This window comes from Aethalodelphis obliquidens, unplaced genomic scaffold, assembly GCF_003676395.1.
Source record: "Aethalodelphis obliquidens isolate GAN/ISIS:26980383/991018 unplaced genomic scaffold, ASM367639v1 scaffold42, whole genome shotgun sequence".
NCBI classification, from domain to species: domain Eukaryota; kingdom Metazoa; phylum Chordata; class Mammalia; order Artiodactyla; family Delphinidae; genus Aethalodelphis; species Aethalodelphis obliquidens.
Window position 1 is genome coordinate 5135246 of NW_020837986.1, and position 22395 is coordinate 5157640.

Below are 22395 nucleotides of genomic sequence, written 5' to 3' on the forward strand. Positions count from 1 at the left end.
GCTGGCTACTGGAGCTCATGATGCTTTATCTGTGTAAACCACCTTGCCTCCAGAGTAATGCATTTTCACATACTACTACTTTTCAAGCAATAGTTAAGAATAGCCCTTGCAAGACTGCTGTGAAGTGATAGGATTACATTGTTTTACAGTGGGTTTCCCTTCCTTGGAGATTTTATGGTTGGTTTGGTAGTTAAAACACTCTAAAGGATTTTATTTTCTCCTAGTAGCCATTTAGCCCAAGTCATTAACCATATTTCAGTTGTTGTTCTGTCTTCTCCCCTGGTGCCTGAAGCGCAGCATTAGCTGATCAGACAGAAATAGTTCAGGAAATTTATATATATCCTAACAAGGCTCTTTCTGTCCTCTTAAGGGTACAGCAAAGAGAAAGTTTATAGTGGTGAAACATAAGCTGGAATCTGAATTTGCATTAATTACGCCTCAAAAATTGTGACTAAATTTAAACAAGAAAGAGGCCCTATACGAGGTTTTGGCATTGATGTTTAGCAAGGCAGCTATGTGGCTCTGGCTTCCACGCCACAGGGCAGACTGGACAGCCTGCGTGGGGTCGAGCGGATTGCACGGTCAGTGCTCTGTGGAGCCCTCCACTTGCACCTGTTTTACATAGTGGGCTTCCTGGGGTGGGGGGGGTCTGAACAGAGATTTCCCAGGCCAACACAAAGCCCCGAAATCAGGGATCTCATCTAGGATTCCAAGCAATCCTCAAAGTGTCCAGTGGCACAGAAAATCAGTGGGAGAAGATGAGGCTTTTCCTTCATCCTTCTCCCAAGGCCCTTTGAAAGGGTGTCTGCCTGCTTGCTGGCTTTAGCTTGGGGCAGAGAAGGGTGTGCAGTCAGCACCAAAAAGGCCCCACCGCTACCTCCTTGCTTTCTTTGTAGTGTCTTATCGGCATGCTCAGCCCACTTTTGTGGCTGCTGGCCCCTGTCCCAGCCCCAAATTGCAACCTCAGCAGTGCTTAACCTAGTGGTGAGTTGCTAAAAACATCTTTACGCATGATTCAGTCTAACTCAGGACTGGCAGATTAGCACAGCCCTGCTTCGGAGTCTAGAGGCCCATCCCCTGGCTGGTATATGGGATTAGGGCTGGAGGTATGTTTCCAGCCTGACTGTGACTCTTCGCCTTCTTATTCTTTGTCAAACTGATGTCAGTGCCTGGAACTGAGACAGACTTTCACAGTTGTGGTACATTTAGTGTATAGATTTTTCCAAGGCTGTCTCAGTTTTTGCCTCCTACAGTTTGTGTGGTTTGTATGATTTTGCCTTTGAGACAGAAGGACTTGAATGTGAATGAGGCATCCACTCCTGGTGTTCTCCTGTGCCGCCTCCTGCTGCTTTGCAGACGGTGCCCTCTGCTTTGTCTGGTCTTTTCCCGTGCCTGGCGAGCTGACCGCAGTTGTTGCCTCCCTCAGGAAGCTCCCTGCACCCCCCTGAGCTGGGGATAAGTGCCCCTCCTCTGTCTAACTCTAATATGTTTAACTTCATCACTGTCCTTTAAACACCTGCCAGTTTTTGTTTCCTTCATCTAAGCCATGAGCTACGTTAGGGTAGGGCTTATAATCTTTTTTATTATTATTATTTTTTTAATGTATCTCTCTGGCATGAAAGAGCTTCAATAAAGTCAAATTTACATTAACCCCCGGGAACTATTCAGATGAAAGTATGACACTTTCCCTCTTCTGTTTTGTAGAGTATTTATAATATTATGCCTGATGTCCCCCAGAATCCTCCCACCACTTGTTCACAGCCTGTGACTGTTCTGATTCATCAGTGCCTCTGCCGTTCTGTTCTGAATATCACTCCTGACTGTTCCCGCCATTAGATTGTAAACTTTTACAAAACAAGCCTCACTTTTTAATTTATCACAATTTTCACCTAACATAGGTAGTACTTTGTGTTGGGTAGTAACTAACATAAAGACTTGCGTTCAGTTGTACTTGTCATGTATTTATTTAATATGTGAATAATGAATAAATATGCTTAAAACTTATTACAGAAACAGGTGTGATTCTTAACTCCTGGATTAGAAAGACAAGAGTGAAGTGTTTTTCTTTTTTCTCGGGCTCTTGTTTTCTCCAGTTCTTCATACTGGCATAGTTTCCCCACTGGTGTTCATCCACGTCTCACTCTGACACCGACAGCCGTGGGCAGGCCCCTAGGCAGGGCGGCTTCTGGCTGGCATGACTTTAGCTCTGTACCAGCCCGCGTGATTCACTGCTTAGGCTCCTATGCACTCGGCCCGAGAGGATGGTTTTCATTCTTCCCATTTCTCCGCCGGCCACACCACTGTTCCCCACCCACCCCGCGTCTTTCCTCAGATTGTCTCCTGTCTTTGTTTCCTCTTGGCTTCTGCTGCCACCCATTGTGCTGAGGCCAGTGTTCAAATGACCACAGTTTGCACTTTTGCCGTTCCCTGCCCCAGGTCCCTGTCCTTCCCAATCCATTACTAGACTCATTTTCCCATAATACCAGAGAAGTTTTTGGCTTTTTTCAGTGTCCCACTCAAGAATCTAAGGTGGTTACCTCTTAACTCCTGTTTTAGATCAAAACTCCGGCCTGATTTTTTAAGGAATGTGGCTGCATACTACCTGTCTACCCTCCTTTATCCCCACTCCTCATTCTGTGTAATGCTTTTCTCTACTAAGACTGGTTCCTTAGTGTTCCAAGTCTGCATCCCGCTTCCCATATCCTGGTGCTTTCATCCTTTGGGTGCATTTCGAGTTTCCTTGCTGTTTGCAGTCCTCTTATGAGCCACCATTCTTTAGGGCCCAACTAAAACATTACTGTTCTGTGAAATCCAAGCTATTCTTGCTTTCTGCACTCTTGCTGCTGGACTTAGGGTTACTGTCACACTGATTAGAATTTACCACTGGTACATTTCTAAGAAGAATATGTTTAACTTGCTTTCACTGAGTGTAAGCCCCTGAGACTGGGCACCTTGTTGGATGCTACTTTGGACCTTCCATGGCACTTGGTAAATGCTTGTGTTTTGGAGTTGCTTCTTCTTGCTAGAGCCTTTCCTTACAGCTCGCTGAATAGAAGTGAATCAGGTGGTTGGTTGAGGGTCGGGGGTATGTGGGTTGAAAATTTTTGAAATTTTCCCTAAGAAAATAAATTTTTAATTTCATGAGGTTCTGACATGAAAGTGAATGAACTAAAATGGTCTCCTTTGAAGGATAATTTGAGAAAACTCCAAGCAGTTGAGAACAGATGGCTGTCATGGAAGTACGTTTGGCAAGCAGATTTGGTTTATATCTGTGTGTATCTGTATACACTGAGTGTTTATACACACATGGTCATGCTTATGCACAATCTCTGTTTAGGGAAAAAAAAAATCCTGATTTTCCAGTTTTCTTCCTACTTTGATGTGTATTTTGGAAACGCTACTCTCTTTTTTCCCTTTTATTAGGATAGGATAAAAACCTGCTGTCAGTATTTTGATGATAACCATTGATGTTTTTTTTTAATACTAGTGTGTTTCCCCCTATTCTTTAACTAGTGCCAAAAAAATAAATTGAAATTTTATTTCAAATACCTTAATTTTTACTTGAAAATTTTCTATAATGAAGAATGCTTTAAACCCACCATCCTTTTAATCCTCAGAATAAAGTCCTGTGCTTTCTTCATCCACATGTTAACATTTCCTTGGATTTGGTCCTAGTTAAAAACTCTGAGAGCAATCAAAATCCTATCATCGGAAACCATCTTTTTCTGCTCTTCATGGTAGGTAAGAGTAAGAGCCTATTTGAAGCAACCTGCTGGTGAGGAGAGACAGTTGTTCTTTTAGCATGGGTGTACACGTATGAATGCTTGCTTGCTAGTCTGGGTTATACAGAACTGGGAGTAAGTAGGAAAGGTGCTCAGCAGTTATCAAAGTTTAATGCTAATAGACAGCCAACTCATTTCCAAAGCCTCTCCTCATTTGTCCAGGTACTCTGGCTCTGTGTTCCCATAGCACTTGCTTTATACTACTATTCCCATGTTATATTGCAAAATCTCTTAACATTATTTATTCAAAAATATTTATTGAGCACCTACCACTGTTGAGCGCCAAGGACTGTTCTAAGTGCTGGAGATGACATCAAGGAACAAAAGAGACAGAAATCCCTGCCCTCGTGGAGGGAGCCTACAGCAAATGGAGAGGAGGCCTGCAGCATACACACAACTGATCTCCTCCTCCAGATATTTGCCAGATTTTGAACCTACGTGGGATGGAAAACCAAAGGGCTAAGCCCAGAACCTCCAAAGGGTAGAAATAACTAGGGATAGGCTGATAATCAATCTGAAAATAATAAAATTGTGTAGTATGTCAATGGTGGTAAGTGGTATGGGAAAAAAAAAATCAGGATAGGCGTGATACGGAATTCAGCAATGAAGCCTGCAGTTTTAAGTAGGGTGGTCAGTGTTGGCCTCACAAAGGTAATATTTGATCCAAGAAGTGAAGGAAGTGAAGGGGTGAGGGAGTCGTATAGGGAGAAGAGTGTTTCAGGCAGAGGGAATAGCAGAGTCCCGGAGGCGGAAACATGCCTGGTGTGTATGAGGGACGGACAAGGAGACCTGAAAGGTGACAGAGGAGATGAGAGGTTGGGTACACATCCTGTGGGCTTCTGTAGACCTTTGGGAGACTTTTGGTTTTACTCCAAATTAAAAGAAAAGCATTTTAAGCAGTTTAAGCAAAAGAGTGACTTAATAAAAAGGGCCATTCTGAACATCATGTTGAGAATGGATCAGTGGGACAGGAGTGGAAACAGGGAGACTACTTAGGAGGCAGTTGGGAATAATATGGGTAAGAGATGAAGGTGGTTTCGACCAGGGTAGAAGCAGAGGAGGGGGTGAGAAATGGCTGGATTCCTGATGTACTTCGAAGGTAAACTCAACAGGATTTCTTGGCTGATGAGATAGGGTGTGTGGAGAGGAAAGAACAGAGTCAGGATTACAGCAGGATTTTTGGTTTGAACATCCAGAGGGAAAGAGTTCCTCTTAACTCAGCTGGGGAAAACTGTAGGTAGAAGGGGTAGGGGTGGGGGGTTGGCTAAGAGACTAGGAGTTTAGTTTGTGGACATCTTAGGTGTGAAATATCTCTGAGATATTCAAGTGGAGATGACAAGTAACAATTAGATACAAGAGTCTGTAATCATAGGAGAGGATAAATAAATATGGCAGCCAACACAACGTAGCCAGTATTTAAAACCATGAGACCAGATGAGATCACCAAGAGAATGAGTATAGATAAAAAAGAAAAGAAAGCCCAAAAACTAGGCCCTAGGGAACTCCAGAAATAAGGGTTAGTGTTGGAGGATTCTATTCTCAGATAAGCGTATATAGTAGGGCATGGCAGGCCAACACTTGCTGCAAGGGGGGAAAAAAGATAAATTGCAAAGGACATATTTTTAAAGACATCAGATAGCTGTGGAAGCAAGAAGAATTAGATGAACTAAAATTCCAGACAGAGAAGAGCTATTCCTAGATGAGCTGACAGTTGCTGACTGTTTCTCCTCTGGAGGCACTCTGCAATTCTGGGCAGGGGCTGAGGATCAGGCTGGGCCCAAACAGAGACTATTCTGGGTTGAAGAGAAACCATCTGACCCTGCTGGTGATTGATTATGCAGGGCTGATGAAATGATTGGAAACTAAAGGAATTCCCAAAACAGGGAGCTTTCGCCTGGAGACATTTGATGAATTCTGGGGTAGCCCAAGAAGTTAGTGGCTCAGCCAGAAAGCAGATTGAAATCTCACAGTCTCACGTTACTTTTAGGAGATAAAATCTCACTAAAAAAGGATGGGTCTACTGCAAAAAATACTGACTCTCCTTTAAGAGAGATTTTTAACCTGCTTGGAATTGGAGACTTCAGGGCTCAGGAGTAAAAAGACCTGCTGGACTTACAGTCAATGACCTTGGACATTCATACTCAAGGAACAGGTAAAACAAGAGATGGACTGAATCTTAACAGTAACCCAGTCCTGACCCAACAGTCCCTGATTGGACCAATGGGACCCACTCCTTTTCCCTGTTTGTATAAGAGAAAATAGGAAACACTTGTAGTAGAAGATATTGTTTGGAGCTGCTAAGATTCTTTTATTCACACTATTCACAGTACTCATCATTCGATGAGTACGCATCACAGTACTCGACACTCAACAGTAAAAAATTATTAGGCATTCAAAAAGGCTGGGAAATTGACTGAAAATCAAGAAAATAAATATGTTAATAGAAGCAGACCCCAGATAATCCAGATAACAGAGTTGGCAGAAAAGAACTTTTAAATAACCATGATTAATATGTTAAAGAAATTAGAGGAAAAGATGGACAAAATAAGTTCTAAAGTAAAGAATTCCAACAGAGAATTGAATCTATAAAGAGAATCAGATCAACACTGTAAAACTGAAATTTTCAATTTATAAAATTCAGAACACAGTGGATGAGTTTAAAAGCAGATTAGATACAGGAGAAGATAAGATTGGTGACTTTGAAGACAGATCAACAGAAAGTTTCTAAACTGGCACACAGAAAAAAGAATGGAAAGAACAGAGCAAAGCATAAATGGATAAAGAGACAATTGGGGTGCAGTGAAAAGGACTAACACATACATATCTGATTAGAGTCCTAGACGTGGAGGAGAGAGTGAATCAGAGGAGTGTTTGAAGATAAAGTGAATGACGAGAAATTCCCATAAACTGATGAATATATCCGCCAGTACATTCAATGTCAGGTAACCCCCAAGCAGGAAAAATGTAAAAAAGAAAACCATACTAAGCATATCTTAAACTGTAGAAAACCAAATACTGAAAGAACATCTTAAAAGTCAGTAGATAAAAACTGACAGCTAATATTATATTAAATGGTGCAGTATTGAATACTTTCCCTCTGAATTTGGGAGTAAGAAAAAGATTCTATTATTCTCATTTATATTCAGAAATACACTGGAGGTCCTGGCTACTGAACTAAGGAAAAAGAAAAAATACAGGACTTCCCTGGTGGCACAGTGGTTAAGAATCTGCCTGCCAATGCAGGGGTCACAGGTTTGAGCCCTGGTCTGGGAAGATCCCCCATGCCTTGGAGCAACTAAGCCTGTGTGCCACAACTACTGAGCCTGCGTGCCACAACTACTGAAGCCCATTCACCTAGAGCCTGAGCTCCACAACAAAGAGAAGCCACCTCAATGAGGAGCCCGTGCACCGCAACGAAGAGTAGCCCCCAATTGCCGCAACTAGAGAGAAAGCCCACATGCAGCAACGAAGACCCAACACAGCCAAAAATTAATTAATTAATTAATGAAAGAAAAAATACAGGCATGCCTCATTTTATTGCTGTTTGCTTTATTGCACTTCACAGATATTGCACTTTTTTTTAACAAATTGAAGGTTTGTGGTAACCTTGTGTCGAGCAAATGTATTGGCACCATTTACAATATAGTAAAAAAAACAAAACAAAACTATTTATATAAACAAGCAACATCAAATCAGGAAAGGAAAATTGTAAAATACCATTTATATAGTATCAAGGTATTAGATACCCTGTAATAACTCTCAGAGGATACAAGCCTTCTCTATGAAAAACATTGCTGAAAGAAATTAAAGAAGACCTAAATAAATAGAGCAATATATGACATACATATATTCAATATTGTGAAGATGTCTATGTAGTTCAGTCCCAGTCAAAATCTAAGCAGGGTGTTTTTCTGATAGAAATTGATGATGGAAGTACAAAAGACCTAGATTAGCCAAGGCAGTCTTGAAAAGGAAGAACTTTTCCAAGAAATTGGAATACTTACCATAATCCAGACTTTGTAATCAAGCCACAATGAAGACAGGGTAGTGTTGCCATAAGAACAAATAGACCAATGGAACAAAATAGAGTGGTATGTACTGCCCAGCATGGCTTGTACTTAGCTGTGTGTGGCTATTAAGCACTTGAAATATACCTAGTCTGAATTGAGATGTGCTGTAAGTGAAATACACAGTAGATTTTTAAAGAGTTAGTGTGAGAAAAATAATGTAAACTATTCCATTAATAATTTTACATTGATTACATATTGAAATGATAATATTTGGGGTATATTAGTTTAAATAAAATATTGTTAAAATCGAGTTCATCTGTTTTTTAATGTGGCTACAAGAAGATTTACAACCACATATATGGCTTAGTGAATAACATTGGTGGCAGCAAAGATTCCTTAAACAGAGCACAAAAATACATAAGAGAAAAGATTGATAAGGTGGATTATATAGAACTTCTGTTCATCAGAAGATACATTTACAGGTTGAAAATGCAAACCATAGATTGGTAGGAAATGTTTGTATGGATTGTGACAGAGGACTCTTATTGAGAAATAAAGATATATATTAAATTCTCGCAAATATAAAGAACTCTTGCCAATCAGAGAAAAGGACAATTTTTAAAATAGGCAAATGACTTGAACAGGAGCTTCACAGTGAGGATATCCATATGGCCAGTAAGCATATGAAAAGATGCTCAGCATCCCTGGTTATCAGGGAAATGTGAATCAAAGAGATGATGATGCACATCCACTGGGAATGGCTAAAATTTTCAAGACTGACAGTGTCAAGTCAGTTGCAACTCCCATACACTGCTGTTGGATGTAAAAATTGTTACAGCCACTTTGGGAAGAGTTCTGACAATATCCATTAAAACTAAACACGGGCTTCCCTGGTGGCGCAGTGGTTAAGAATCCACCTGCCAATGCAGGGGACACGGCTTTGAGCCCTGGTCCGGGAAGATCCCACATGCCTTGGAGCAACTAAGTCCGTGCACCACAACTACTGAGCCTGCGCTCTAGAGCCCGCGAGCCACAACTACTGAGCCCGCATGCCTAGAGCCTGCGCTCCGCGGCAAGAGAAGCCACCTCAATGAGAAGCCCACGCGCTGCAACAAAGAGTAGTCCCTGCTCACCGCAACTAGAGAAAGCCCATGCGCAGCAAGGAAGACCCAGCACAGCCAAAAATAAATAAATAAATCTATTTTTTTAAAAAAAGACAAAAAAAAACTAAACATATAACCAACCTCATAACCTAGCAATTCCACTCCTGTGTTATATCCACGGTAAATGAGTGCATTTATGTGAACATTGAAAGCAACCCAAATATTCCTCAGCAATAGAATGGATAAATGGTGGTATATTTATACAATAAAATACTACAGAGTAATACAGGAGAATGGACCACACACAATATGATTCCATTTACGTGAAACTTAATAATAGGCAGAACTAATCAATGATGGTAGAAGTCTGAATAGTGGTTACTTCCAGTAGGGGCAAGAGGGTCTTCCAGGATGTTGGAAATGTTATATAACTTGATCTTGGTGGGACTTAAACTTCAACAACTGTACACTTGAGATCTCTGCATGCTGTATGTATGCCATACCTCACTTAAAGCATTATGTTAGCATGTCTGGCAGTTCCTTGATGATGAAGACTGTAGCTCATTTATTTCTATAAGACCAGTGCATAAACACAAAAGGCACTCAATAAATAATGTGGGAGAAATTTAGGAAGGAAATGAAGTAGGAAGTTAGGAAGGAAGTTGGTTCATTAATCTAGTTTCTTGTAACCCAGCCCCTGTTCCTTTGTTCGCTGTCCACCTGTCATAGTCAGAGCTCTGTTTGGCTGCAAGGTTGGGGTAGTGATTTTACTGCTCAGGAAAGTACATCTAGCTTGGGCCCTTTGCTGTTACCCGTCTGTACATTAGAAGATAAGTCCTGGTATATGGAGAAGGGGGAGACTTTTTAATCACATGATGTAGATCAAGAATAATGCTTTATCTTTCCTTGTGTATTTCCATCTGTGTCTCTTTTCCTCTTCCCTGTTGTTCAGCATTCAACCAATATTCACTGATCACCCACGGTTGCCTGGCTTTTTCAAGGTATCTAGCTACATTAGTGAGTAAAAGAAATAAAGATCCCTGCCCTCACAAGGCTTATATTGTGGTGGGAGAAGACGGGCAATCCACAGTAAACTGCCTCCTTCTCCTTTTCTTACTGGTGCAGAAGAATCAAGCAGAAGAAACATACTGACAGGAAAACAAAAGCTTAGTCTGTATCCCGCCCCATCCTTCTATTGTATGGTAGGCCCAGTTCACTTGTCTTCTGGTTGAGCAGTGGGAAAGACTTGTCATTTTGGATTAACTTCACAATGCCATGTGTCCGGGGGGGCGTAATAAATATTTGTAGCCTTTGGGAGCATCTGTCAGTGCCTGCTGATTCCCATACTTCTTTTCTGCCATCCGCCCTACTCATCTTTTTTTACCATCACCTTTCTGGGAAAAGCTTCATTTAAGTTCTTAGAAAATATGTTTTCTGTAATGGTATGACTTTGGGACAGTTGAGCCCTAGAATGGGCAGTGAGGTGCAGCATAAACCATCCTTTTGGAAAGTTCTGATAAGGAACCCAAATAGTTATTTTGAGAGTTAGGGTTGTTGTGATGAGTGTTCTTTTCATATACTGTTCTAAATCTCATATTGTGATAAATACTGGATCTGGTAAGGTTATGTAGTGCATATGAAACGATGGAAATAAAACTGCCCAAATAAAGTCCGAGGAAGAACATTTAACAGGAGAGTTGTGACCCAATGCATCCTTTTTTTTTTTTTATGTCCATCAAAGGAAGAAGACAAATAGACTCTGGTTTATTAATACAATAGAATATTACACAGCATTAAAATTGAATGGCTAAAGCAACATGAACAACATGGATGAATATTGGCAATATCATATTAAGTTAAAGAAGATTACATCCACCATGACACCCTTTATATAAAGTTAAAACAAAATAAAATTTTAAAGAAATATTTGTAGATCCAGTGCATCCTTTTTTAAGTGCATTGTGTTTTAAATGCAGATTTTTTTTTTTAAGTCAAATACTCTGTAGAAAGAGATTTCATGGCGATTAGGAAATGTTGATGTGTATCTAGGGCAGAAAGGAAGGAATTAATTTGTTTCCAGTTGGGATTTGTAGTCAGTGGATGATCAGTGAAACAGAAAGCCATTTCCAGGTACAGAGGGGAAAGATGGTACAATTTAGTAAAGAATAATCATACTTTGCATTTGCATAGCGCTTACTGTCCAAAAAATGTTTTCACATGCCGTTTTATCCTCCCAGTAACCCAGTGAGATATGTGTTTTTAACTCCTGTTTTAATAGACTTGGAACTAAGAGGTGTTAATTGACTAGCCCAAAGTCAATAGCCGGACTGTGTCAGAATTGGGACCCTCTGATACTAAAGCCCCCAGACTCTTCTGTGTTAGGCCTTTCTGAAAATTATGCAGCAACATGTAAGCAATTTTGGCAGAGAAGGGAAGTCTTAGGGTCAATTTTAATGATGCTAAAGGCAGATCTGAAATGAAGAATCTGAACTAAATCAAGAAGCAGAATAACTTCCCTGCTCACTTGGGAGGGGAAGGTGATAGGGTGTTATGCCCAGAGGTTAGAATGTGTGTGATCTTTTGATCACTCTGTGGGCTGATAGGAGGGAGACCTCAGTACTCAAACGTGAACTTTTGGACAAAGTAGTGCCTATTACAGTATTTCTTCTAGAATTATTTCATGGCTCCTGTGGTGCTGTAATTGTCTCTCTCTTTAACCTCCATCTCCAGGAGCCTCCAGAAGATGACGCAAACATCATTGAGAAGATCCTGGCATCTAAGACTGTCCAGGAGGTTCGTGGCTGATGTTTCTGGCTTGTATATCACTAGCGCAGTTTACACCCTCTGTGGAGAGATGTTTCTGGAGTGGTCATTCTTGGCTGGACTGAGAGCTAGGCAAGAGCACTGTTTGGCTAGTTGACACTTATTTTCACCTCCGTGAATGATTTTAAGACATAAAATTCTGAAATATTTGAGTATGGCCCAAACCGATGTTTTTTTTCCTTATGATCCTAGCAAAAGGTATTGATCCTTTAGTTGCCATAGCCCACTGAAAGTCATCAGAGGGCCAAGAAGAAGAGATGGGAAAAGACTCCCAATGAAAACATCTTTTCCTTTCAACATCTCAGGGCTGTGTAGAGAACCTCTAGAGAAAATTTCTGGTGTGAAAGAGTATGCCGGTGCCAGTGAAGGCATAGTTTCATCTTTACCTCAAGTGTTTATGAAAGTACACTTCCTTACTTTGAGAGTGAACATCACTGGAGTTTGTGGGGGACGGTTGGGAGGACGCCGGAAATGCATGTTCTCACTTCTGCAGCAGCTCTCAGAGCCCTGGGCCAGTTTGGCTTTATCAGCTGAATGCTCTCCCAGCCTGGGCCTAAGAATGACACCAGGAGGATCATTTTTGTTTTTTTCTAACCTTATAGCTTACTGTGTGTTCAGCCTTTAGAAAGCCTGCTCCAGACCTGTCAGAAAAAGACCTGGGAAAATGAAAATGTCCTTGAGAAATATGTTCTAAAACCAGGAAGAAGTATTGATTTACCTTTTTCGTTTGACACATAAGGGTGATCCATGGGGACCTGGGCTGATAACTGCTTGCTTTTGGTTACAGGTTCACCCGGGAGAACCCCCATTCGACTTGGAGCTGTTCTACGTCAAGTACAGGAATTTGTACGTCTATTTAATGTATTATTTGTATGTGTATTTTAAATGAATGGAACTTTCTTCTTTCATCACACCATTATCTTTTATATTTTCCAAGAACGGCCCCTAAGGCATGACCCACAGACCTTGGCTGGCTCAAGTTCACCTTAGGCGGCAGTGCTTTACTTTGGCTGCGTATAGAATCACCTGGAGAGCCTTTTAAAACTGCTGAAGCCCTTGCTGCACTCGAGACCCATTGGCTCATACTCTGGGAGTAGTTCTCAAGGATTGGTGTGTTTTAATATATATTTTTTTGTGTGGTACGTGGGCCTCTCACTGTTGTGGCCTCTCCCATTGCGGAGCACAGGCTCCAGACGCGCAGGCTCAGCGGCCATGGCTCACGGGCCCAGCCGCTCCGCGGCATGTGGGATCGTCCTGGACCGGGGCACGAACCCGTGTCCCCTGCATCGGCAGGTGGACTCTCAACCACTGTGCCACCAGGGAAACCCAGGATTGGTGTGTTTTAAAATCTCCCTCTGCAGTTCCCATTTGCACCCAGAGTGGAGAACCACGGTCCTATAGCCTATACTTTTCTACCCACTTGGGTTTTTCTTTCTTTCTCTGCTGTGTGCCCACTTTCACTAATGTGCATTAACGATGGCCTGCCTATACCTGCCCTCCCTCTGCTCTGAGCCAGTTTCTCTAGAAGCCACAGAATTGCTTGGAATTGCTGCATTGTTTTGTATTCTGTTTTAGTCCTGAAGGGCAAGGCCCTTCTAAGCCCAGTCCACAGCAGTTCCACAGCAAGTCACTCCACTGCTGCTGTGTTAGACGGTCACCCGGTTATTGAAACACTTCAACGCTTGATGGTTTGCTGGTTCTGTGCTTGTCTCACAATTTGTGTGTCTTTGGATAGTTCCTACTTACACTGTAAATGGGCCACAATGGAAGAACTCGAAAAGGATCCTCGCATCGCACAGAAGATCAAGCGATTTAGGAATAAACAAGCCCAGATGAAGCACATTTTTACTGAGGTGAAGCAATGTTTACTAATTTGATCACTGCTTTTCTTGCAGTATTAAATACCGGGTTTAAGTTTCTTAAAGTTGAAGTCCTGTGTAGATCTATTGCTCAGGTGCCTGCTGATTGGTGACAAGATTTGTCCAGATTTAAGCCAAAGAAAACAAATTATCCACCAAGGAATAAGGATCAAACCTTATAAACTGATAACTCATAAGAACGTGCATCTAGGTCACGTTCTAGGGCAGAATGTACACACAGGAGGAATGTGCACACAGTTCTTTCATTTCCTCCTCTCCCCTCCCCAAAAGGGCAATTCCAAGAAGACTTAAAGTTTGGGTGTAAAAAATAAAAACAAAGCTAAAATGTTAGAAAGTAAGTAAATATATAAACTTGGGTATTTCTAAGTATGGTACCTACAGCAAGAGGAAGGATTGATGGATTTGGATATCAAAACATCTGTAGTGCCTGTAAGTTAGAAAATACCACAAATAAATCTTTAAGTAAGTACATAATGTACATAGACGTATTCCCTAATTACGTACATGCACACATACATACAAGGCATACATTCTTCTTATTCCAGTATGGAAACCTTATTTATATTTGCATACACACATGCATGATACACATACATATACACATGACAAATAGCTTTAATGATAAGAAATGCTCTTATAGTTCAAAAAGAAAAATACAAAATCCCAAATAGAAAAAAATGGACAAATTAATGGGGAATTCAGAAAAGAGGGGAAAATTACTTATCAACCATACAAAAATGTAGTCAGTTTCACTAGCAGTCAAAGAAATGCAAATTAAAATGGGAATCTTCTAGTTTTCACTTATCAAATATTTGAAGGTTTTAAACATAAGTATTTTCCACTGCTGGTGAAGGTGTAGGGAAGAGACGCTGTCCTCGTCACTGGTTGGGAGCATAACTTAGGATGACCTATCAGGAACGCAGGATGACAACAGACATCACATGTCTCAATATTTGCCTATCCTTTGTCCCAGCGGTTCTGTTTCCACCATTTATTTTAAGGAAGCTATCAAGTCTTTGTGCAAAGACTTAGCTATGATAAACAGTTGTTTGTATTGGTGAAAAATTGAAAACAAACAAAATGTTAGTTAATAGACACTTGTTAAATTATGATACATCCCACAGAATGCAGTACTATGCAGCTAGTAAAAATGATATTGGAGGACAATTATTAACGTCATAGGAAGAGGCTTAGTGACGTTAACTATTGTTAGTTGAAAATGTCAAGCTCTTATATGAGACAGTTCCATTTTTGGGGGGTACAAGAGAGAAGAATCACCATAATAATGCATAGAAAATGTCTGAGTGTATGTGAAAATGATGACGTAATTTTCTCCATTTGATGGGATTGTGGTGATTTCTATTTTCTTTAACAGATTTTATACAGATAACTTATGAAGAAAACAATAAAAATTATTTTTTAAATGTAGTCACAAATACTAGACCTTAAGAGTGCACCGAGATACCATCAAATTTTAGCAGATTGCTGCACATTCTTACCAATTCATTGTTCATGCTGTACTCCTTTTCTGCAAATGACGAAAAACTATTTTAGGATAATGTCAATAAGTGTTCTTTTTGTCCCAATATGGAGTCCTTTTTCTTTAGCCTTAATGTTTGGCCCCAGGCCTCTCCAGGATTGTTGTAAAGCCTGTGAGAACGGTGTTTTATGGCATTGTTCCTCTGTAGAGAATTGGAAAGGAAGGACTAGAATTGGAAAAACCATCCTGAAGCCCTGTTGGATACTCTCCCTCGGTTCCTGGAACTTCTTATTCACGCCTCTATTTTAGCGAGCATTTGCAGTGTAGTGACTTGTTTACGTGTCTGTGTCTTCCATTTTGAGCCCTGCGAGACAGACAGGGCCACGCCTTCCTCGTGGTACTTCCTATCTGTGGTACTAGGCGCAGGGTCAGCGCTCAGTCACCATGTGTTTGTGCCCAGGTAAGGGAGGAGGGTTTTCTATGCCACTCCTGCTCCAGACCCTTCAGCACTTCCTGTTGTCTTGGAATAAAGTCCAAACTACTTAATGTAGCCTACAAAGCCCCATGAATCTGGTTTCTGATTTATTCCCAAGGGAATGATTTTTTTCCCCTTGGTTGGGAATAGAACATTGTGTTAGGATGTGTAGAAATACTGTAATGGGAATTCATACCCTTGGGGAAGGAAAGGCTTTTGAGAAGATTGGAGGCCGTCATGAAAGGAACGAGGAGTGAGAGTGGGGAGTAGTTGCTGTAACGCTGCCTTCAGTCTTGACCTCGTCAACATTTTTGTTAATAACTTGCGTAAATGATATTCTTATGAAATAAATAATAACCTAGTTTTGAATAGAGCTTCTTCATACCCATTATTTCCAGCCGCTTTATGAGGTAGCCAGGGGCGCGTGTGAAGGAGAGTGGGGTTGGAAAGGCTGTGAGTTCCCACGCCCCACAGGGCTGGAGGCCTGTGAGACCCTGACTCCTCAACACCAGACCCAGTGCTGGGAGAATAAATGACAGAATCAAAGTTCAGGTTTACCTGGACAGGCGAGGATGAATGAAATAATGAAAATGGCAATAAGTAAATGTAATGTCACACATTGGTATTTTAAAGATCTTTACAACTTTGGAGTGGGGAAAATGACCTGATAGCAGTTTGCCTTGGGCAAATTGCAGTAGCTCCTTCAGACTCAGTATCCTCCGTTTATGTAAATCAGTACTAATACTATCACCCTCACAGACTACCTGGGAGGATTAAATGACACAGTGTTGATAGAAGTGCTAAGCATGGTGCCCGACCCGAAGTCACTATTCCACAAAGGTTAGCTCTGCATCACCAAGGGATCTAGAAATGTGGCATCTGAAGTACATTGAACACCTGGGGTTAGGGAGGTGTTCCGATAGGGACGAATCAACTTGGTTACTGCTGCTCTAGAGGAAGCAGTTCACACCAATGAGTCAGTTACAGGAGGAAAATTAGGCTGTAATTTAATAGTAATAATGATAAAGATCATGATGCTACTACTGAACAGGCAGAAGTAAAGCTGTCTTGGCAGTGGGTCAGGTCTCAGAGGGCAATAAATTCCTGAACACGGGGATAATTGAATCCAAGGGTGGATTTGCAGGGATGCTGTAAAAAAAAGTGTTCCTGCGTTGATTGGAAGATGAAACTAGACGGCTCCTAAAGTGCCTTCTAGCTTAAGGGGTAATAAGAACATTCCTGCACTTCAGGAGGAGGGCTTCTGGGCAAGAAAGACCCGGGTAAATGTTCTGATTCACGTGGCTTTGCAACCTTGGTCACGGTACTTATTTAACCTCTCTGAGTCAGTTTTCTCATCTGTAAAGATAATTACGACACCTGCTACTCCATAAAGTAGCTCATAGGCTAAAATGAAAGCACTGGACACACATTAAATATTTCTAAATCTTATTATTTTGTAAGTACGCTTTTTTTTTTTTTGAAGCATAGTGTGTTTAACAGTAAGCAGTCCTAAGGGTACAGCTCAGTGAATTTTTGCAAAATAAACACTCCTGTGTAACCAGCACCTAGATCAGGAAATAAAACATTATCAGTACCCCTGAAGCTCCTTCCATGCCTCCTTCCAATATTAACTGTTATTATTATTGGTATTAAGAAGAAAAACAAATTATAATTCTGGATTTCCGAGGGATATCTCTGGAAATCCTCCTTGTGCTGATTTTTGCTCAGTACTGTAATGACCAACAGGAAAATCTCACCCTGGTGGGGCAACCTGTAAGGTGTCGTCGTTTCTTTAAATTCAGTCCTGAAGAGGAGGATTTGGGGACAGTAAAGAAATGTCGGTGAGGTGACTTTTATTTTCAAGCGAACCTTTTCATTCTGTGTTTCCCGCCCAATGGGGCCCAGTTGGGGGGGGGTCACTTAAAACACTGGATGCTGGGTTGGAGGGTTGGGGGACACTTCTTAGCTCTTCTTTTTTGTTTGCCTTAGCCTGACGAAGACTTGTTCAACCCAGACTACGTGGAGGTTGATCGCATCTTGGAGGTGGCCCACACCAAGGATGCAGAAACCGGAGAGGTGGGTATTTTGCTGTTTCGACTCTTACAAAGTGTCTTTGCTGCTTGCCGAAGATATTTTGCACGTTTCGTTAGCATGTGGTCCTTGTTCTCGTGGCATTCGCGTGCTGTATTGTAGGGAGGTTTTCATAGGTCTGTCAGTGTAGGACTGATTCCTGTAATGTAGTAGAAAGAATGTAAGTGTCTCTCCCATTTCCCACTAGGAAGTGACGCATTACCTGGTGAAGTGGTGCTCACTGCCTTACGAAGAAAGTACATGGGAACTGGAGGAAGATGTGGATCCTGCGAAAGTTAAAGAATTCGAATCTCTGCAAGTTCTCCCTGAAGTTAAGCATGTGGTAATGTACCCATGTCGCTGTTCGGCACCTCTTGTAACATGTGATTTTAGGAGCTTGGCAATCCTGGGTGTCCCCTGGGCTGTTCTCCTGAGTGGTTTCTGTGGTGTCTTATCATTGGTCACTGCCATTGAAACTGCGGTTCAGGGTGTGTTTCTCCCACATCACACTTTGCTAGCACTCAGGTCAGCTTTACATCCAGCTCTACTTTGAGGTATGTGACATTTCAGAAGCTTGGCTATGAGCTTTGATTTATTGGTGTATGGCTGTCAGATGGAGTCAGTAAGATAGAAGGTAAGAAATGTCAGGCTTGGGAAAGAAGCTCAGTAAGTTGTTAGCATCTTTCTTGTTCCTGTTTCTTATCCCTTGCTCCATTGGTGATCTCTTTTCTTCAGTTTTATCCTTTGCCTTTACTCAAGTGGAATATTCTTACAGGGAAGAACTGTCCTTTCTCTATAGATCGCTGGGACTTTGCAGAGAAAACATAGGTTTTCAGTACGTTTTTGTTGAATTGGTTTGTTTTTCTGATTCTGGATTATTACCACCAAGCTGCAAAAATGTCAGAGGAGGCAGAATTGGGATAGAGCCCAGTTAAGATGTGACTAACTTGGGAAAAGAATCAGAGCTGTGAAAGAATATAACTATAGACTGGAATGATCATTTTCTATTTTTTTTAAATCACTATTTTTATATGAAAAACTCTTATGCAGTTCCTTATTGTTGTTTTTATATATATCACTGGGAAAGTTGGGACTTCAAAGGCAAGACTTTGACACTGAACTTAGATCCCTGTCGGAGTCCATCCAAAAGCAGTTTTGCTTTTGTTTCTTGGCTCTGAAGGGTATAGAGGTATCTTGAGATGCGGAACTGTGATTAGAAACCTGTGTATTTTACAGTGTTTGTCTACATGATTGATTAATGAATTTTTCTCTCAACCCTCTCCTATAACAGTTGTCCATTTAAAATTCAACTTGTTGGTCATTTACTAAGCACCTGCTGTAGGTTGATTCTTGTGTGGGACAGAGTAAGAAAGCAGGTCCAGGCCCTGCCCCAGGAGCTCACAGGCTGATGGAAGAAGCATGTGTGTGCAGGACAAATATGGCACCAGGCTAATTGGGGCATGTGGCCCAAAGCAGAAGCAAACCAGTGGGGGAGCAGAGAGTCGAGAGAATTTCATTGTGAAGCTAGTTCTAAGTTATCGTCTAGAAGTAATCAAGATTCTTACTCTCTCAGCCTGAATCCCACTTATTTCTTCAGACTGACTACCTGCGCTTGGCGAGAATATGAATGCAAGTGTTTTCAGTCAGTTTCCCTTTTCCTTTCCTTCTTTGCTGTTGTGATGCTCCTGTCCTCCTCATCTCTCAGTGAACTATGAGATCATTTCACACCTGTCTCTTTTGGTTTCTAATTTATTTGTTCTCTCATTTAGAAGGTATGTTTTGAAATTTTTCTCATCCTAAATTGGAATGGTAGCTCAAAATATAATTAAAGTTGTCTTTTTATGTTCTAAGAGAAGGGCTGGCTCCAAATGATACTTTAACTGAATAATTTTTTTTTTTTAAGGGATCTTATCCTGGGCTTTGAAGTTTAGAGATAACCCTACCACTCTTGATGAATAGGACATTCCATCACTAAAAGCTTTTTGGTAAAAAATTGGTCACATGTAGGTCAGATATGGAATTTTGGGAGAGCAAGAAATGAGTGTCAGTAACGATTGTGCAAAGAGAGTAGCAGTCATTTAATAGTCAAGACCCACCTTGGAGACTCCAAGAATCAGTTCTCTTCTGAATTTAATAGTAGCCACTAAAGGTTGTGGGGCCTTGGGGTAAGTTACTTGCTGTAGTCTGTACCACTTAGGAGCCAACTGGACTAGGCATCGGGAATTTCTAGCTGATTTCAAGCCTTATCCTTAGATGGCTGGTCATGTTAATGGTGATGTAAAACTAAAACCTTTAGCACTGGAGAAAGAGGGAAAACCCAGAGGAGTGACTGGGTTAGAGCGTGATGCCTCTACATCAGGAGCGCTACCAAGGCAGCAAAGTAGAAATCTGCAATGCTAGGAGTGAGCCACTTCAGTCGCTAGAGATGAGGAACATTCCAGGAAGTCTCCCCATAGTATGTAGTAGAGTAGAGTGCCATTAAAATGAGTTACATGGACTTCAGGGATCCAGGCTGAATGATTCCTGTAGGTTGAGAAGAATGTAATTTCTTTAAGGGAACAGAGCAAGAGAGTTTCTATAGGAATATCTTTGCTTAAGAGCTTTCTCTTTAAAATTAATTTTTTGACATAATAAATTATTTTCCCCTTTATTTCTAAAAACACCTTTGCCTATGTGCTGATAGTAATATTCAACAGAGTTCTATTTCAAGGGGCTTAGCCTAACTACAGCTATAGTAATTTTGTAGGTAAGTTGTGGTGTGTAAGTTTCTGAAAGACCACACTTTCAGTGGTCTGAACAGATTGGACAGATTACACTTATCTCCAAATATCAGTGATATGAAATGATTGGGGATATTTTATTAAATTTCACAAGTGGAAGGCTTCGTTTTAGTTAATGGCATATTTCAGGAGTAAACTTTATTGTAATACTCCAAAGTAGAACTACCAAAGACTACAATTGCTGTTAGAAAAGCTAAATCTCAAAATTCTCATTTATATACCTATAGGCATAGCTAAAAGATTTTATTTTTAAGACCTTGAAGTGTCAGCTTAGGGGCTCAATTTGTCTAGAAGCAAAATAATCAAGTCTATGTCCAAATAATATAAATAAACAAAATTTTTAGGTGGGAAGACTTAATACCTAAAAATTAAAATTTTCCCCAGATTAATCAAAATTCCAATAGAATTTTAAGGGAACTTGAAATTGATTCTACAGTTATACAGAATACTAAATAAGACGGAATAGCCAAGACATTTTTGAAAAATAATTCCCCATCAGATATAAAGCTGTAGTAATTCAAAAGTGTGGTTTTATTGCAATAAGAGACAGTGCAGTAGGACAGAATGAAGACTCTAGATAAAGCTCCCTGGATATATTAGAACTTATATGATAAAAATGCCATTTCATATCAATAAAGATCAATTACATTTAGAAATTGGTGTTTCATATGGGAAAATAAAATAAGATTGCTATTATGTTCATGGTGAATTTAAAGAATTTACAGTTTTGATTATATAGGCTTTGGGCTTTACTCTAGAAACTAATCAAGAAAATATTTGACCCAGTGTATTTTCCTGAGCTGATACCACAAGGACAAACAACAACAAAAAAATTCTGTCTATAGAAAACTAAAAAACCTGACTAATACTGGCTTGTAGGGAAATTAAAATGTAAGTGGGAGTGATTTCTAAGAGTCTCAATAAAGCAATATAATACTTAATCAAGATTTTAGGTGGGTCTGTTTCTCTTCTTCATTAATTGCTTGCAAATTTTATAGAGGTGTTCTTAGTTTAATCTGCTGAAATCTAGAAAATACAGGACTGGCTCATTAATCAGAAGACAGTAGCTGCAGTTTGCAGCCAGCTGTAGGACAGCGTTTGAGATTTACCACCTTCCCCATCATTGCCCTGTGTCCCTCTGCACATTTTGCTCCTGAAGCATCATTCTCTGTGTCTTGTGCTCTCTGCTCTCCTTCCCTAGGAGCGACCTGCCTCAGACTCCTGGCAGAAACTTGAGAAGTCTCGAGAGTATAAGAACAGTAACCAGCTCCGGGAGTACCAGCTGGAGGGGATGAACTGGCTTCTTTTTAACTGGTATAACAGGTGCGGAAGCAGAACCGGTCCTGTCTTCAGGGATGATGTTTCTACCAGATGTTTGTGCCTGGAAGGAGATTGTGGGCTTAGCCCGCATGGAGTAGCAATAGCAGAGCGGCAAGGGAGTGCATCGGAGCCACTGGTTTGGTGGTGATCTTTGCACATCAGGCACACCAGGACTTTATTTTTTATATCAGATTTGGTTTGGTTTGGTTTGGTTTCTCCAACCAAGAGGAGTGATCTTTAGACATCACTGACTTTGTCCTTTTTTTTTCTTTGCCAGTCTAACCAAAAGGTTGGGCTCAACCTAGATGAAACAAAACCCAGAAGATCCTTTAAAACTGTTTTTTATCTCCCAGCCTTCAGCAAAAGTTGGCTCTAAAGGGGAATGGATCTGGATTCTAGCCCCGACTCTGCTACTTGTTTATGAGCCATGGGTGGCCTAGACTTGAAATACTCAGTTTTCAACTCTGTGCTTTAGTTCCTATCAGAATCTAAATGAAACAGATGAAATTTGAGAAAGATGAGTCGAGATTTTCTTAACATTCTAGAGTGTACCCCCGGTGTCGATTTTTAAAGACAATATGTAGTGGAACAGCACACCAAGCTGGAACTCTGGAGACCTGTGTTCTAGCCTTGTCTCTGCCACCTGTTCACAGTGTGAGTCAGGGCACAGCT

At 40.8% G+C, this 22395-nt stretch overlaps 1 protein-coding gene across 1 annotated transcript in view; it reads left to right on the forward strand.

Annotated features, from left to right (window-relative positions):
* The window catches only part of CHD6 (chromodomain helicase DNA binding protein 6), a 172467-nt gene that overhangs the window by 61921 nt on the left and 88151 nt on the right, over nt 1-22395 (forward strand). Inside the window, exons 7-12 of the mRNA XM_027078281.1 lie at nt 11626-11688; nt 12506-12564; nt 13454-13571; nt 17543-17629; nt 17832-17966; nt 21605-21726. Of these exons, the coding sequence (XP_026934082.1) occupies nt 11626-11688; nt 12506-12564; nt 13454-13571; nt 17543-17629; nt 17832-17966; nt 21605-21726 (584 nt within the window). The remainder of the gene's footprint in view (nt 1-11625; nt 11689-12505; nt 12565-13453; nt 13572-17542; nt 17630-17831; nt 17967-21604; nt 21727-22395) is intronic.